General features: G+C 39.1%; 2 protein-coding genes across 3 annotated transcripts in view; both read left to right on the top strand.

Moving 5' to 3' along the window:
• The window catches only part of LOC143106511 (tRNA (32-2'-O)-methyltransferase regulator THADA-like), a 33,231-nt gene extending 32,631 nt beyond the window's left edge, over positions 1 to 600 (top strand). Inside the window, exon 18 of the mRNA XM_076270812.1 lies at positions 120 to 600. Within this exon, the coding sequence (XP_076126927.1) occupies positions 120 to 388 (269 nt within the window). The 3' untranslated portion in view covers positions 389 to 600. The remainder of the gene's footprint in view (positions 1 to 119) is intronic.
• Positions 601 to 3,352: 2,752 nt separating this feature from the next.
• The window catches only part of LOC143105740 (V-type proton ATPase 116 kDa subunit a 2-like), a 30,440-nt gene continuing 15,017 nt past the window's right edge, over positions 3,353 to 18,775 (top strand). For both annotated transcript variants that reach the window (XM_076269826.1, XM_076269825.1), the window contains exons 1-8: positions 3,353 to 4,146; positions 4,846 to 4,924; positions 6,060 to 6,157; positions 9,531 to 9,668; positions 16,481 to 16,578; positions 16,769 to 16,895; positions 17,035 to 17,117; positions 17,214 to 17,307. In XM_076269826.1, the coding sequence (XP_076125941.1) occupies positions 4,033 to 4,146; positions 4,846 to 4,924; positions 6,060 to 6,157; positions 9,531 to 9,668; positions 16,481 to 16,578; positions 16,769 to 16,895; positions 17,035 to 17,117; positions 17,214 to 17,307 (831 nt within the window). In that variant the 5' untranslated portion in view covers positions 3,353 to 4,032. The remainder of the gene's footprint in view (positions 4,147 to 4,845; positions 4,925 to 6,059; positions 6,158 to 9,530; positions 9,669 to 16,480; positions 16,579 to 16,768; positions 16,896 to 17,034; positions 17,118 to 17,213; positions 17,308 to 18,775) is intronic.

Here is an 18,775-nt window from a genome sequence, read left to right as displayed (position 1 = left end):
AGCGTTTTTTACCATTTCGAACAGAGCCATTTTTACACAGATGTTATTTGTACATGAATGTTCATAGGAAGATGCATTCTGCTCTAAACTTACACCCCCTTTCTTTTCTTTCTACACAGGCCAGCAAAGTCTGGAGTGTTCTTGGTTGAGCGTTCTCTCAGAGCCTCTTTTCCACAGCCACCTGTGTGGACTTTTCACAAGAGCAATCTTTTTGAATCAACTTCTGATGCTCTCTGCTGAGTTGCATCTCCTCTATAATAGCACCATTCTATCAAGAGATTTACTGGATGTCTACAGACAGCTTTGTATGAATGGTGTTTTCTTGCCACAAGTCTTTCCTGATGCTATAATGAGCTTTTTGGAGAAATCAAATGTTCAAGTGCTCTAGGATGGTTTATATTACCAGTTGACTGAAGCTGATATCTTGAATTTAGCAGTCCATGGATCATCTGCCATCGCTAACAGAATACACACTGGGACAAACAGTGGCTGCTGCATATTTTATTGGATTGAGGTCCTAATATTAGTGTAAATGTGTTGAGAACATGGGTGCTAATTCAAATGCTGGACAAAGTGCCAAGTCTATAGCCTGACTAAAGCGTGCTATTTGCAAATGTAATACCATGAGAAAGAAGCACAAATATCAGTACAGTAGGTCAGATAAAATGGTCTCATGCCACATGGTGCTGTTAGTTTGTGCACATTGAACTTCGCTCGTAGACTGACTTTGCACTTTGACCAACATTTAAATTTGGGCCCATAATGTTTTTTCTTATCATATGGTTATTGCAGATGAAGAGAAACCACTAAACGGGAGTAAAGTGAACTTCTTTGTGCCTTTGTAAACATTTTGTTTTAGTAAACATATATACATTAAAGAAAATGAAATGATTAAGACAGTCCCAATGCTTTTGAAAATCATACCCACTATCAAGTGTACCACATCTGTTAAGAATATCTTCTGTTGTAATTATTTGTCAGAGTAGATTTCTTTGTGATTCTAAAATGGATAGTTCCGGTCCTTGAATATGATTGGCTGAATTGTGTTCGATGCCGTTGTAAAATCCAGCACAAACATACACACACACACACGTAAACAAACACACATAGGCCTATACACACACAGTAAACATGCACGCACATGCACACACAGGCACACGCACGCACACACACACACGACACCCCCACACACACATAAAAACACACACATGCAGGCACACACATAAGGAAACATAACATGGAAACATAAGGAGGAAGGAGAGAGAAGATGAGAAATTGATCGAAGAGATCGCAATAAAATCATGGAGGAGTTCAGCAACATTCTCATCCCTTAAAAGAGAACCAGCAAATTCTGTACAACATCATGAATGGACAAGTGGCACCAGACTCTGTGAACGTGCAGAATGCTCTTCAGATTGATGAACAGCAGAGCAAAGATTTTGCAGATTCTCTTCCAGAAGGCTTCCATAGCCCCATTGGTAAGAGAATCACAACCATGAAGGTGATGAAGAAAGCTCTGACTGTGAAAGGCAAGCCCTTCTACGACCTGGAAGCCCTCTTTGCTCGACTCTTAGTCGTGGGGCAGCAGCGTGGTATAGAGTTGAAAGATGTTTTTGATCATGAGCTCAGTCCAGTTCCACCATCACTCATTGATGAATTTGGTTGCCTGAGGAAGGGAGACAAGTCTGTCCTTGTCAAAAAATTAGGAGTACCTGATGAAAATGCTTCACTTCCCAATGTTGTTCTAGTTGATGAAAGTCAGTTGATATATCACATTGTCTGGCCGGTGGTATGATTAAGGACATTGCCTCAAGCATCAATACACGCCTCTCCAATGCCTATACTGCAGCTGGAGTTAATGAGATCCTCATCATCTTTGACCGGTACAATGATGAACCCAGTGCTAAGGATCATGAGAGGAGAAGGCGAGGAGGAATTGGTGTAACTGTTTATAAGCTTACAGTCAACTCACCCCTTCCTTGTCGAGAAGCTGTGATGAAGAGCACATCAACTAAGACCCAGCTATCACGCCTTCTGTGCACATTTGATCTCACCACTAATAACATCTTATTGGTGAACCACACAGACTGCATTGTGAAGCATGAGAAGGCTGACATTACCCTCATTAGCTACATGCTGCAAGCAGATGAAGCAGGGGCTCCGACAATACGTATCCTAAGTGATGACACTGACATATTTGTTCTATTGGTGTACTGGGCTTGGAAGGCCAATGTTCGATCAATAGTGCAGATGGAGAAGTGGAATGGCACCATATAAATGCCACTGTCAGAGAATTGGGTGACCGATGTCAAGGTCTCCTGGGGATGCATGCGCTGTAGGGATGTGACACTGCCTCCTATCCCTGTGGGAAGGGCAAGACATCTGCACTGAAAGTACTCCTAGGAAATACCATTCCTCAGTCTCAATACAGTGCTTGGGGAACCTGATGCCACTCATAGTGACCTAAAAGATACTGGGACCGAGTTCTTTGTCGCACTGTATGGGCAGAAGAAGGCCAAGTCGATGAACACTCGCTACCAGATCTACAGTCGCAGCAAAAAGCCTCCTAAACTTAAAAAGCTTCCTCCAACTGATGCCAACCTGATGCTGCACATACTGCGTGCTCATCTTCAGGTCATGTTGTGGAAGGCTGCAGGTCAGAGAGAGCCTCGTGCAGATGCCAGAAACCAGATTTGGTGTGTATGCAAATTTGAGCATTTTTAATGAGATAGGGCCTTATTTGCATATTTAAACATTAAAATATAAAAACATACGATACATTTTTTTCTCATCTTAACATAAGTAACCAACTGAGAAAGTTTCATGGTGATATCTATTTATTTATTTTTTACCCTATTCACCTGTACCGTCTCGCCTTAATTGCCTATTATGCTAATTATGCTCAAAGTGCAACTTTAGGCAACCAAGTTAAATTCCATCCATTAGGCCTATAGATGACTAGCCTAGAAATCTAGACGCGCCCCTAGCGGCAGCAAATTACATTTTTAATGTGGGTCTGGCTCGTCAGGCTAATAGATGACATTTGATTTCTGCAATAAAACTTTAGGGTACTCAACATTTCTGGGTTCAGGAAATTATGATTAGACTAGGCTACACACTGATTTGCATGCACAAAAGTTGCAAGAGTAGGTGATGGAGTAGAGCTGGAGACAAATTGACAAGCGTGATTTATTTTTGCGGAGAGAACGTGCAGGACTGAGCGGCGGCCATATTTTGTACCGCTTTCGGTACATCTAGTTGAAAAAATGCAACGAATAAGTTCCGACTTTTATTTTGAAGGAATGCCAAAAAGCGACGATATTGTAACTTTCGTTATTGTCGCCGGCTCCACGCAGCTGCTGTTAACGACAGGAAGTATCCCTGCTTGGTTTGCCTCTGTAACTTAATTTGCCGTTGTTTTTGAAAGGTTTGGGTTATATATTGATATCGAACGTGAACCTTTCGTATTGTTGAGTGTGTTGTTAGCTGTTTGGCCATACATACTCGTGTCTCTGGTTATGTTTACACGTCAGCACACAACTCATACGTAACCTTTCTTTTACTGTCTATGTGCGTAACAACTCAAAGTGGACTGAAGTTGAACGTGGAAGGAAACGTCGTCTAATGTGGGTACCAAACAGGAGCTGCTAAAAGTATATAAAACAATGGCATCTTGTCATAGTTACTGTTTTATTGGTTGATGACCTAGGGTAGTCTGTACTGTCTATGGTCCGACACCATCTACATTTCTGTCACAGTCTTAGTAGTCACCAGCTAGCGTGGGAAGACAGAATTGTTCAGTAGTGCATCAGGTAGAACTAGAGGCTATACGTGTCAAGTGATTTGAGTAACATTAGGAATTAGCCGGTTGTTCGTTTAGCTATTCCAGCTTTGTTTTCACTCACTCCTTAAGAACAGTAGTGTAAATGTGCTGGCGAATAAAACTCGGATAACGAGCGCACAAGGCTACATCGCAACAACTGCCACAGCCTTTTTGACATACAGTCAAAATAACATAAGGAAGGACTCAACATGGGCCTGTTTCGGAGCGAGGAGATGTGCTTGGCCCAGCTGTTTTTGCAGTCGGGATCTGCATATGACTGCATCAGTGAACTAGGAGAACTGGGACTTGCGGAATTCAGAGATGTGAGTGCATAACCGTATTTATCCAAGTACTGTAAAATAATTTTAGCTGGACGTGATGTTTTTGCTGGTTAAAATCAGCTTAACTATAGTTTTAGATGTACTCAACTGCTTAGGCCTAGTTTGTCTACAGTCTATACAAAGGCTTGCCTAAACTTTTGTCAGTTATTCGTTAGTTGCTTATTCCTTCAAGCACCCACAATTCCATTTTAATGTGTAGTTGTTGCAAATTCTATATCCGGAATATTCTACTCTACAGAAACTTTTTTTTTTCTCACTGGAAGAAATCTTGGAAAAAATATTTGTATTCTTGAATCTGAACATTGAGTCATATGGAGGCAATCTTAAACTATGAGAAACACTTATTGTGCTATCTCAGGATGTTTTTTGTTTTCTTGCATTTTACATGCATTTTTGAAAATCACTTGCCCTGTAAGTAGGGCTGTCAGTAATTTTAGTGGCCATGTGAACATTCTAGGATTTTTACCTTTTCAGATTACAACAATTCCATTATTTTCTAAGATATTTTAGAGTGACGTAAAGTAGCTATGCAAAAAACTTTAAAATCAAATAATTTAATGAGAGGACTTACCCATGATCTATTCCAGCTTCACCTTGGTCAAATAATGTCACAGCCATTGAGTAAAAACTTTAAAAATGTCATGTCCCACCTGACTAAATACAGGTTTACTCTCTTTCCAGCTTAATCCAAGTGTCAACACCTTTCAGCGTAAATTTGTAACTGAAATTAAAAGATGTGAAGACATGGAGCGGATTTTAGGTAAGGGGGAGAAAGGTAACAATTTTGTCTACTGCTTCATCTCTATCAGGGCCATTTGATCCCCCATGGGCTTTGTAGGTCTCATTAGAAGTTTTTCCTAGAGTTTTTTTTTTATATACAGTATATGAAGAGATATTGGATGAGGCAGAGGCAAGCATGGTTTGTTCCACCAAGTCCATATTTCCATTTACCTGGTTTTCACATAATAGCAAAACATTTGGTTCAGTTGAAAAAGACGCCAACCTGTGTAGTAGTACTAGCATGTTAGCAATAATGACCACTGCTAGCACAGCACTATCATAAAGGTTTTGTAAACATTGTTTACAGTGTAGGGCTGGGATAAACGATTATTTTTTAAACGATTAATCTAGCGATTATTTTTTCGATGCATCGATTAATCTAACGATTCATTTTTTCAGTCCGATTCGATTTCGATTCGATTATCGATTATCTCCCCATTAATTGACTAATAGCAACTTATACATGTTGATTTACATATATGTAACGAAAACGAAATTGACAAACAGCTGTAAGCATGCTAAACTCAACATCCAAACAGTATTCTAACGTTCGCTTTGAGATACTGCTTGATTGCATAACTTTGCTAAGGTCTCATCGTTAAAATTGCATATTGCAACTGTTATTTTGATAAATAATTGTTATACATAATAATTGTTATAAATGTAGTACAGAGTGTTTAGTCTATCGCAGAATCACCCCCCCACTCCCCCGTCATCGCCGTCCACGTCTCGCTTATCTCCCTCCGAGATCCAGGGTTACATAACGTAACCAATAGTTCTGCGTGAGTAGTCTACAGTATGCCTCAGACAATTCAAGCTGTCATAAAGAGGTGCCAGAGGTGCAACAAAGTACTAATTATGAACTTTTTGGGTTTGTGATTCCATATTTTTTCTTTTACATGATCTGAAAAGTAAATATCCTTTAATCACTACAATGTTAATTACTACAGTGTTAATGAGCTATGTTTCACAAAGCCAGAATGTTCATCTGTTAATAAAAGAGCTGAATGAACAATGTCCAAGAGTGGCGATTCCATAGTTTTTGCCAGGGGTTGTAGTAGGGAGGGAAACGTTTTTACAGATTTTCTTATTATGTTTTTTTACCCTAATTGCAGGATATTTACTAAAGGAGATCAAGAAGTCAGATATTCCACTACCTGAGGGGCAGGTGAATCCAATTGCTCCCCTACCTAAACAAGCTTTGGCCGTTATGGTGAGTTCAAGTCATTCACTTTCAGATACGGATTTTGTTCAAACCTTGTCTATATCATCAATGGGTCCTAAAACCAAGGCCTGTGAAATATTTTTGTGCAAATCTTCTGTCTTCATATCTTTTTCAGACCTTGAAATTCTTTCATTTATAGAGCTTGAAAAACACATGGGGCTTGGTACAATATTGGTACTTTACACACTCAATGTCCATATTTATCCATTTCCACATAAATGTTCATGGCTCTACAAGTTACCCCAGTGAGGATAGGAGCAGGCTTCACTCAATTTGTCTATTTCTAAACTTTAAGAGTGCTGGCCTGGATAGTTATACATACAAGAAAAATAGGAGAGAGGCCGCACTATGCATACATACTCTTTTATTTGCACATACGCGTTTCGGCGTGTGCCTTCTTCAGTGTGCAGTCTACAAGTTACCCCACATACCATTTCAGTTGCATGAAAATGACACAAAAATACAAACACGCCTTGTTTTATCCTCATTATTGTCATGGCCATTTGTTTTGGAGACTTCGCATTTTGGGACATCCTTAACAAAGGATTATATTTCTAGAGAAAATACTGATTGATGGCAGGTGTGTCCCAATAAAAGAGTTTTGAGACTTAAAAGTTAATCTGAAACTAGTTAGTTCTATAAAGTCAATGAGACTGTGGTACAAAGTTTTAATGGCTGAATCTTACTGAGAACATGTTTGTCTTCCATTTTACAAGGTTTTGTCAGGCTAGGAATAGTACTTTTTAAGATATGATATATGTCCATAGATGGCCTCCAAGATAAGGCCTTTTAGAAAGTGTAAGGGAAAAATACTATGAAAACAATAAAAAATATTTTACAGGTTTTAGTTTTGGAACCTAAACATTGTGTAGACAAATGGAGTCGGTGCTGCAGCCATTTTCCTGGATTTTGTCTGATTTCACACAGAATGACTCTTATACATTTCAGCTCATCTTAATGAGGTGTTTGTTTGTCAGCTTATTACATATTAAAATAGTCTTGAATTTATATATTAATTAATATATTTGAATTTCTTTGACATCTTGGTGGTGATCTGAGTACTTTCAACCATCTCATTTTACAGTCGGATTGCACAATTGATTGTACAAAGTTTTCATCAGTATAGAGATCCTTCAAAGTAACTATAGGGTAATTCCACATCAACACAACAATGTTGGTTTTCGATACCATGGTTTGGAGATTTTTGCTCAAATATTGTCTAAATTGTCTGCCATGTCTTTTCACTATTACACAAAAACATCAGCCAAATATCTTCTTTTTTTTACTTGATATGTCTATAGGGAGGGAAAGTGAAAAACAGCACCCCTAGTGGTTTTGTTCCTATTGAAGAGCAGTTTGAAAAATATATATTATGAAGCCAAATCAGCAAAATTGATATAGTGTATACAGAAATAATCTACTAACTATGAAAATTTCAGACAATATTTTGCCGCCTTTTATAAAATTGCGTGAGTAGAGGCACAGCACAAATTACCTGTACATAAAGGTCATCACCACTCAGTTGATATCGTTCTCTGCCATTAGAAAAACTGTTCAGCCAGTCAAGCAAATTGGCATTTTGATCAGTTCGATGAAGCACCCAATCTGGTGACAAGAAACTGTAGTTTTTTACCATGTTACAAAAAACTTGAAACAAACCATACTGGCGCTAAAAAAAAGTATGCAATAGACATTACCCCAATGCATATCATCTGGAAGCCATTCCACTAACTTCCCGATGTGGACTGAGATATTATTTTCTTATAAATATAATATATAATAATATAATAATCTTATAAACATTTTAAATAATCTTATAAAAAGATCTTTATGGAGCAAGTGTTTGGAACCAAAATCAGTAGTGGGCGATAAAATTGCTCTCCCTCTCTATTCAATCCAACTTATTCACGAAACTGGAAATCCATCTGGTTTTCATCTTCTGTCTGTTCTATTTACATTATAACTTAGTGCAGTCTCAGAAGGATAGATAGAATATGCTTCAACTATATATCTTTCTAAATGTTAAAGGAGCTGTATGTAAGATTTTCTTTGTAATAAATCATAAAATACCATCAGAGAGTAAGGAAACATGTTGTTTTCAAATTCTGACTTCACTGACAACAATGGTACAGCCTGGATATTCACAATGTAAACGTACACTTCTTACGGTCCGCAAATACTGTTTATATTTTGAGTTTGTGCTTTGGCTTGCCACGTCACCCTTCGCCAAGTTTACCAATCACACACCTATTAGTAATGCGACCTTCAGGTTGCCAGATAAATCAAGATAGCACACAGAGTTCAGTAGATGGTCCTAGATGAGTGGTTCTCGAGCTTTTTCTGTCATTCCCCACTTTGGAGCTGGGGAATTTTCAAGCCCCACCTGACCCCATCAACCCGGCAAAATGGTAATGTTATTACACCCACCTTTACATTTGCCGTCTCGGTGTGCTGGATCAGATGTTATTTTGATTCATATGTCCGTCTGTTTATTACTTGTTTGTGTGTGGCTATTTTGTTTTGAATCTACAGTATGATCTTCCTTCCTTGCCCCCCCCCCCCCTCTCTATTCCCCACTACACTCTAGGAGCCACTGAACTAGATATATTTGCAGATTAACATAATTTCTTTGGTTTTTAAAGATTGGATTTTGTGAAAGCTAGCGAGAAATAGACACTACATTCTTAAAAAGGCCGTTCTTGTTACGCTAAAACTGAAGTCTAAAGTGTTAGCAAGCTACCTGCTCTGCATTCAGCTACTAGCAGCGACTGGTTATTGAGCTGTCTCCCTTCAACACAAGCATAGGCTACCCCGAAACCCAAACTTTGACTGAAGGAAGCATACCATCGCCGAACAGTGGACTTTTGTTTTCGGGATATCTAGCTAAGTTTTGGTCACCTATGCATTCAGATAACACTGACAATAGATAGTTTATGTGTGCTAGTGTGCTAACATCCAAACAGACAGTAGTGGCTTTCATTGACAGAAACATTCACCCAAGTTTATGGGGGAGGGGGGTGTAACAATAGCACCTTTAACAATTCTGCACTCTGCACTATATATTCTATATAATATATGACTGACAAAAATATAGAAGTTTGCTTTTACATGGCTTTGGATACTTGCATTGCAGGGCTATTTAAGCTGTGCACTCTGAAATGTTCTGCTTGTGCTCCTAAAATGTTCAGTAACATGATACAATATGCCTGGTAAAACAAGTCAGTCTGGAGCCCTGCATTTAATTTTTTCATTTAATTCTAAAAAATGCCTTTCTCATACTATACTAGAACACTTATATGATAATGTTGTGTCCTATAATTAATTTTAAGATGATTGTCTTCCTTTCTGCCCTGTTTTTTAGGAGCAGCTTCAGAGACTTGAGCTGGAATTGAGTGAGGTGACCAGGAACAAAGAAAAACTACAGAAGAATCTTCTGGAACTGACAGAGTACACCCACATGCTGCACATCACAAAGAATTTTGCACAGCGCAACACAGAGGTGTGTAAGCGAACAGTGATTTGCTGTAGCCTTTGCTCCTCAGTGTCACAGATAGCCTAATGGAAAGTTCAACTCATCTACTGTCAAATTGTTAAGTTTAAGGCCTCTCTGAAGTGTCAGAAGTGTGGGTGTTGAAGGGATAGCTTCTCATGACCATGAACGCACTACTGAGTTATAATGAGGTGATTTCACTCAGTTATAATGAGGTTATTTTGGCTGTTTTTATGGTCTATTGGCTGTACATTACTGCAACCATGTAGTCATGTGGATTATGTCGTTAAGTCATAAAAGGCTTCAGAGTACATTTAGTTTTCTGCTTCTTTGAAAAATATGATAATAATATTGAGCATCAATGATACAGAATACATCTATGATACAGGAAAACAGAAATGGTTAGATACAAAACCTTTCTCCTTCCTCTCCTACAAAACTCATTCCTCCTAGATACAATAAAACAAATCCAAACCCACCATAAGGGAAACTAGAATAACATTTTTACCCTTGAAGAATACACTCTGACATGACCTCCCAAAACTAGTTTTGTAGAATATACTCAAAATGTCATTACAAGACATTGTATCCAGTGTTTGTATAGTTTGTCACATACCTCTGTTTACCTCGGTCACTTCCTGTAAAGTCGAAACATTGGATTTATACTGTTTCTTCACAATTACTAACTTAAACATCCATAGTGGTATCTCGTAAGGATCATGTTCATGTTGCACAGCACTTGTAAGGACATTTTAGGTCTGTTAAGAAACACAAACACACATTCACAATGATTTGATCTCAGAACAAAGCACTGTAAGATTAGCTTGGTGAATTTTAGTTTATGTGGCAAAAAACATTTGAGCAAGGCATTTTAACTAAAGCTGCTCATTTGGCGTTTTCAATTCATGCATTGAAGTTAAAGGTTTCAGTCTATGTCACGAATGATTTAGGATACAACAGAAAGATTAACTTTGTAGCCTAGAGCTTCAGTGAATAAACACTAGGGGTGTAACGGTTCATGTATTCGTATTGAACCGAAACGGTACGGGCGTCACGGTTCGGTGCATGAATTTACACGGAGAATACACGGTATCAAAATCAGTGTTGGGAGTAATGCGTTACAAAAGTAATGTAATTACTGTAATATATTGCTGTTTGCGGTAACGCGGTAATGTAAGGCATTACAAAAAAAAATGTGGGTAATATTTACTCGGTACAAACTTCAGTAACGCGCGTTACAATGCAGTTTAACCCAAAATTAAGCGCTTGTTTTGTTTTGATACATATTCGCAAACACCACGCGAGAACAACAGAGGAGAAAAAATCCGCGCAAAATAGTAGAACGTTATCTCCTGATGGTTGAATATGACTGTGGCTGCAGCAGACTCGCAGGCGGACTCTATGCGGGATGGACATAAACCTACGCTCATTATTTTCAGCTTGTCAGAGACAAGGCTATGAAGAACATAATAGTTAGTGCACTTTGTGTGCGAAACCGAAAGATCTCAGCTCGCGAAATAGCACAAGTAAATTAATGAAACATCTAAAGTAGTGCCACGCTAATCTTTTTGATTCTTGATAAAACACAAACTATGCTGTTGTGCATGTAAGCTTTGTGCTGTGAACTTAAATTGAAGAGAATAAGGGGATAGAAATGCAGTGCCACCGCTCCCACCACGCACTTGGGCGTTGGGCACCAAAGGACAGAGGGGGCACCCAAATGTAACCAATGAATAGTAGCTTTACTGCAAACTGCGTTTCACTCTTCATCACGTTTACAATGTCAAAATGCACTAACACGATGTTACATGCAAGTTTGATACCTTTTGGGTTCTCTCAATCACCACGTAGTACTAGAATTGGTGGGTCTTCAATCATTCGTTTTCCAAGCATTTAGGCTACACGAAGCACATGATATGCTGAGTCGACTGAAACGCATTCCATTCAGATAGCTAGGTGGATACCAGGCTCATAATTCACTTGTATTCGCAAAACGAAATGTGAAGCAACATGTCATTGCATACTTCCATTTCCAAAGCAATGAAGGTTTCTTAAAACAACTTAACATTGTGCATATTATTGTTAATATTGTGCTATCAATGTAACTCAAACAAATAAGGCTTGTAGGCCTAAACAAGAGCTAGCAAAAGGGCATTATGACAACGTAAAGATCAATGCTCTTAAAGTGACAGTGCACCATTTATAAGTAAAACAGCATTTCTTCAGAAATTAATGTTTAAAAATACACAGTAATGGTCTGTAAATAATAGGCCTTTTATTTTACTTTAGGTGTTTGGGTTATCATTTAAATGTCACTCACTCAAAGCCACTCACTTAGGGCACCGAAATGGCCAGCAGGCCACCATCTTGACATGTCTTTATTAAAGGAACCGTATGTAAAAATTGTATTTCAATTAATCATAAAATTGCCCTGATATGTCACTAGACATTAAGAAATCATGTTCATTTCAAATACTTATATCACTGACAACAGTAGTCTGGCCAGGATATTGTCATTTAAAAAGTGAAGTTGCAGCCCTCAACTGATGTTGATGTTGTCATGTTGTGTTTTTGCCTAATGCGCCACCCTCCACCTATCTACTAATCACAAAGTCAGTAGTGTTTCGTCATCCGGTTGCCAACTCTGCCAGTCAGAGGGGAGGGGAAGGGGATACACCGCTCTACAGTAATTTGAAAGTGATTGTAGTACCCGTTTTTGGCCACAATCTTACATATGGTTCCTTTAAGCTTTGATTTACAATATAGTAGGCTCTCTATTGATTTTAATGAGTAGGCCTAGGCCTTAAAGTTACAGTATTTCTATCACAATTTACCAAACTTTGACCTTTTGTCGGTTTTTAACAAAATTCTGACTATGATTGTTCCTTGTATTGCATTATGAGCACTGCGCCTATTGCATTCTACTGTTGCCTTAAGCCTAGCTCAGTCATTATGCTATACCACATCTCCCTCCATTGGAAGAGCAAGCTGCATTGAGCGTAATCAACTGCATTTAGAATGGCAAATCCATATTTCTAGATATTTTGGTGAAAGTAACTTAAAAGTAATGCAATAGTAGTGTAATGCCTTACAATTCAGAGACAGTAATATTATAATGTAACAAATTACTTTGAAATGACAGTAATAAGTAATGCATAGTACATTACGATTTTGAAGTAACTTGCCCAACACTGATCAAAATACATAAAACTCGTGTGCGGATTAATTAATGTCATGCGCAATTACTGTTAACTAGCGAGAGTTACGGGAGTTCTTTAGCGACACCTAACGCTAATCTGTAGCCTCGCCTTAGCTCTGAAGCTCTGATTGGCGCCTATGTTCTTTTTTTGTCAGGTCGTCCGTCAAGTCAGAGATAGCAGCAACATAAGCAAGTGGTGGCGACCCAAGAGTTAGAGGATCCGCTGGTCTCTTTAATATCGCAAGTTTGAGAACTTCAGTTACAGTAACGTTAGTACAGGCGAAAGAGTGGTGGATAAGATGAAACTGTGTGTCGGCATTGTTCAGCAGTTGTTGTTGGGTATGTGAGTGGAAAAAATGCTACACATATTAGAAGCCATCACCCAGATGATGTAGTAGGCTAGCTACCAATCACTGAAAAAAAAAACTTCCCCTGCGCTTCAGCAGCCGTTGGATACATACAAATAGGGCCAAAACCTATGGCTTAAATTAAACGATTTCGTAATGACAGAAAGCTATGTAAATCGCGTGGTAACTTGTAACTTCTCACATGAGGAGCTGGTAGTGTTAAAGATGAACTGAACTGAAAGAATCAACATTGATAATGTGTTGATTATGACAATTAAAAATAAATGACACTAAAAAAATAATTTAAAAAAATCAATACGTAGCCTTTTTTAAGCAACACCAAAATTGCGTTTGTTAGTATTAGAACGCTGCCAGGTTCAATGACGTCACTGGCATGGTAGGACCTGAGAAGTTCTATAGGCAACAGCTGCAGCATATTATGTATACACGAAAATTTGTAATTTTAATGGCATGGGTTACAAATTTGAGCCTGTGAGGGACAGGCCTGTAGTGTCTTGACTACCACTAGATGGGTTTCAGGCTCCAGCTCAACCTTCAGTAGGATCATTTGGGTGAAAATGACTGTGGGCGCTGCCGGAGCATGGACACTGGAATCTATCTGTTGCAAAGCAGTGGCGAAACGTAGGGAAAATGTTCAAGGAAGCCAAAGTGACGGGAAAAATGTGTTTATTTATGTATGTGTTTATTTCGGGGGGTATACATTTTGTGCAATGTACAACATAGATACATTTTGTGCGGCACAACATAGGCTACTGTAGACCTAGCCTAGGTCATGTAGAAAACTGGACGAGGGGCGCTTGAGACAGCAACACGCACGCTGTCTCTCTGTCTCCCTCCATCCCTCACACACATACATTGCCTACTGTACATCCTCCACACAACTGCATACTCACTCACCACCACTACATTAGGCCTATGCGAAGGCTACGTGCATATACAAATAAGCTATATAACACGCATTGTCACGTCAATGTAGGCTAACGCAGTATGGACTACTGGCACTAGTAACAGCAACTCACACGGGCTCTCTCTCTCCCTCCCTTGAAACTGTTAAAAACTTCGTTACCCCAAGTTGACCCCAGATACACGGAGGATACACGAGTTTGCCGTTTATTTTAGGCTAACGTTAGTGGAGAGTTTGCAGATTTTTACCTTGTGGATGTTGATATTGCACGAGTCTCTTGGATAGCAGTACTGCGAGTTAAACTCCCTCGCATCAACAATCTGTCCTGAGACGGTGAACAACTGGCTTCAGGGTGAGTAGAAAGGGACATTGGATTCTGTTTACAGACCCGCTGTGGTTTAGTTACCAGCTAGTAAAAGCATTATTATCGATCTGTGATATCGTCGGAGTCATGGTTTACTCTCTATGGTCGGAGTGCTAGCTTGTGGAGTTTGACATAAGAGTGTTTCCAAGGTGTTAGCTGCTAGCCCTTTCCTAGGTTGGATCGTATGGTAGCCTATCTAACACTGGACCTCACCTGAGGCTACTTTGAGATATTATTCCAAAGGAGACAGATAGGCTACTGCACTTAAAACTTTAAACGATTGAACGAACCTTCCCAGACTTTGTAATTGCGACCAGTGACTGCATTGAATGAACGAAGCCGAAGTTGAAACTTAGGCTCCATGGCACATAGACTGTGGACTCGCCTTTCTATGAATTGAAAAAGACTACAAGCTGTTCCACCGAGTTTGCGATAAAGTAAGCAAGAAAAGGGTTTTTTAAGTCAGGATATGGCAAGTCAATGGCATTTATTCGTCCAAAGTTACAGACCAGTTTCCATAGTGCACATCTTATCAATAGTTTGAATGTCGTGTGTGTTTCTGCTCATTGACAAAATAGCGTTCAGTATGATTCATGCCAAATTAATTTCCCCTGTTAAAGTGTTCGCCTTTGTTTCACTAGTTTGGTTTCATTTTGTATGAGATTTTGTGATGTAGGCTAGCCTATGATAAATGGCTTATGGCCAATATGTAACTCAGCTAGGCCTAATGTTAGTTTCCTCAGCCATGTCAGCTAGCCTCAGACTCATTATCTGCTATGGCTGCTAGTGCTAGTGCAGAGTAGCTTACCATGCCAGTGACGTAGCCGATTGTTGAAATCCAACATGGCGGCGCCCGTGTAACAACAACACCACTTTCAACGTACAATTTTATCCCTTTTAATAAATTCAGCCATTTTAATCATTGTACCAATGAGAAGAAATAAAATACATCTGTTATATCACCTTTACTTCAAATTCCAGTTCAGTTCATCTTTAAGTGACAACGCTAACCAGGCTAATAAACAAACCATGCTACGGTGAGTTAACGTCAAAGGGCAAAGTCACGTGACTTCTAGTTGTAGTCTCTATGAAATGAAAGGAGCAATTTCGCCCCAGTGGGTGTTTTTTTTTTTTTAAAAAAAGGCAAAATAGTGTGATATTTTCACAGTTAGTAGGCTAGATTATTACTTTACACACAATGAAAAATATTGAGGCAAATTGTAGACCCTTCCATATACAACTAAACACAGATGTTGAAGGTCTTGGCTAAGTGGATTTTTAAAAATAATTTTTCTATGTAATTTGCACTTTCAGAAATAAGAGATGCTGTAGGCCTATTTTCAGTTTTATAGCTGATTGTTTTATTTTTTTTACAAGTTACAGGAGTCTGGGTACTTATTGTACTGTTTAGCCTACATCTTACACACTTCAGGCTGTTGCAGATAGCTCAGGAAAGAGACTGTAGGACACTAGGTGGTACAGCCTGAGAAATGTACCAAAAAAAATGCTTTCTGCATTTTTGTTTTGCTTTTCCCTCCATTGTACCAAACTCGTACCGAACCGTGATGTCCGAACCGAGGTATGAACCGAACCGTGACTTCTGTGTACCGTTACACCCCTAATAAACACTGATTCAATCATTAACGATGTCTAGGAAAATGGTTGAACAACTTGCAGTTGTCTTTCAGAAGTTTTTTTTTTTTTGCATTCAGGGCCACAGTAATTGCCTAGTGTCTTGATGAAGTCTTTCCTACCAGTTGGCTGTTAAAAGTACAGCTGACAGACTGGCTCTCCTCAAACCTTTCTCTACAAGTACAGCTCAAAATTATTGATGACATCAGCTCAGTACTCTTGATTCCTTTGTTATTGTGATTGTCTTTGAGTGTAATTACTTTGGTGTGTGTGTGCGTGCGTGTGTGTGCGTGCGTGCATGTGCGTGCGTGCATGGGTGCATTTGTGATGTATGTGTTTATGTGTTTATTTCAGTATGAGTCTATTCAGACCCAGTATGAAGAGTTCCCTTTCTTGGAAAAAGAATCCATCATGGATTATAGCAGTATGCAGAGGCTGGGGGCTAAACTTGGGTGAGTCTAACTATGAATATTTTAACAAATATGAATTTATGATTTTGTTGGTCATGGACAATCATAACAGTATTGTGTGATTTATTACAAAATAAGTTCAATACATTAAAATGTTTTGTAATTTCAATTGCTGCATAACTTTATTATGTATTTATTTTCTATTTGTACATCAACCCACACCTTTATCCAGCTTCATCTCCGGCTTAATCCAGCGGGTTAAAATAGAGGCCTTCGAACGGATGTTGTGGAGGGTCTGCAAAGGCTACACCATCCTCAGTTACTCAGAGATTGATGAATGCAATCAGGAACCTGAATCGGTACCACTGCTCTAAATAACCACTGCAGTAGATGTAACACAAAAACACACAGAAACTATGACAGACAGACAAATCAGAAATTGTGGGAAATGGGTCCACTAAAACAATAGTTTCTCATTGTATTTGCCTCTATTTCTAGGCTGAAGATCCAAGGACTGTGGTGTTTCTAATATCCTATTGGGGTGATCAGATTGGACAGAAAGTGAAGAAAATATGTGACTGGTAACTACTTTTAGACAATATGCTTGATCAGTCAAATAAACCAAACTATGCGTGAAAAGTTGCTGAACAGATTTTGTGTCTATGTTTTTTTTCCAGCTATCACTGTCACCTTTATCCATACCCCAATAGCAATGAAGAAAGGGCTGATGTGATTGATGGGCTGAAAACACGTATCCAGGATCTGCACACAGTAAGTACTCTCAGTTCTTTCAGTTTCCTTTTTACCCTTTGACAAATGGTTTATCACAGTCTCATCAGAACACACAGACACTCTCTAATACACACACACACACACACACACACACACACACACACACACACAGTGCAGTGCTAAGTTTGATGTTGTTTGGATAAGAAATGCAAAAGATATCGGTAAAAGAAGCACAGATTGGCTTTTGCCGCTCTAGCCGCTGGCCCCTCCCCCTTTCACACACGCAGCACCAGAGAGGGTAGAAGTGGCGGAGCTTTGGCAGCACTGAATCAGTAGGCCTACAGATGGGTAAGTCAGTGAGTGCAAGATGTTTGGATGATTATCATGTCTGACCCCAACAATAAAGACTGCTTCTGTATGCGTTTTGCTTGCATAAAATAATTCAGTGGATTTTGCAATATCACCAACCCACACGGGTATGCAGCGGCTATATAAAATTATGTAAAAAATGATGTGAAAACTGATACTTGAATAGCCTAGGCTATTTTGGACTGTCTTTGAACTGTTCCGAACGGTTTCAGGATGCCACACATGAAAAGCATGACCAGCTAGCTACAGACAACGAATGGCAGACAGAGCGTGATGCCACTTCTAGGCTACCAGAGACTGTTTTTGCAGTCACATTGTTGCAAATTTTATATCACTATTAGGGTTGGGCACCAAAACCTGATTCTAATATGGCAGACCGCCATATAGTGCCGGTAGTAACGACATTGAATAACTGTGGATTTTGGTACCTCATTCAGTGCCACTGAAATCTCCAGTGTTTTTTTTTTTTGTTGTTTTTTTGTTTCAAATACGAGGCATATAGCTTTACTGCTTGCTTGAGTATCCCAACTTTGTTTATTCAATCCCATTCATTCATTCCTGCTTTTAAAAAAGTAAAAGATTCTCGAACACTACGTGGCTGTTCTGAAATCATTGGTCAGTATATTGTACCATTCATTATATAGTAAGTCATGAAAATTCAAAGGGAAAGTCATGAAATTTTACATTTGACTTAGAGTGGGAACCCTGTTTAAGTGAGCCCGTATGTCCGTGTTACAGAATTTGCAGTGTACCTTGTTGACTGCATTAAAGGAGAATTCCGGTGTGATATTGACCTAAAGTGTGTTGAAACATGATACCGAGTGTGAACATATGTCTCATAGCTCATCTTGGCTTGTCCCCTGCACTCAGAAAGCTGGCGCTAGTTAGCCGATGCTACCAACAGTTTTCCGATGGGGGTGCCTCGGGCATTGGCCTAGCCATGCAAATAAATCACTGTTTTACACCATTTAAGAGGCTCAAAGTAGCTCCATACTTCATTGGTAGACTTCCGAGGGCCTTGACATTTAAAACGAGACATTGAGAACTTTGAAAAAGCACTGGTAGTTTATTTACAAGACGATTTATACAGACAGTACCTTGAGGAAGTTTACCGTTCGCCACCATCTTGAATTTAATC

The sequence above is a fragment of the Alosa pseudoharengus genome, unplaced genomic scaffold (genome assembly GCF_046254945.1).
Source record: "Alosa pseudoharengus isolate Yale_2024_CS ecotype anadromous, Long Island Sound unplaced genomic scaffold, YU_APseudo_1.1 YU_APseudo_1.1_scf_6, whole genome shotgun sequence".
In the NCBI taxonomy this organism is placed as follows: Eukaryota; Metazoa; Chordata; class Actinopteri; order Clupeiformes; family Clupeidae; genus Alosa; species Alosa pseudoharengus.
This window is presented reverse-complemented; position numbering and strand designations above follow the sequence as displayed.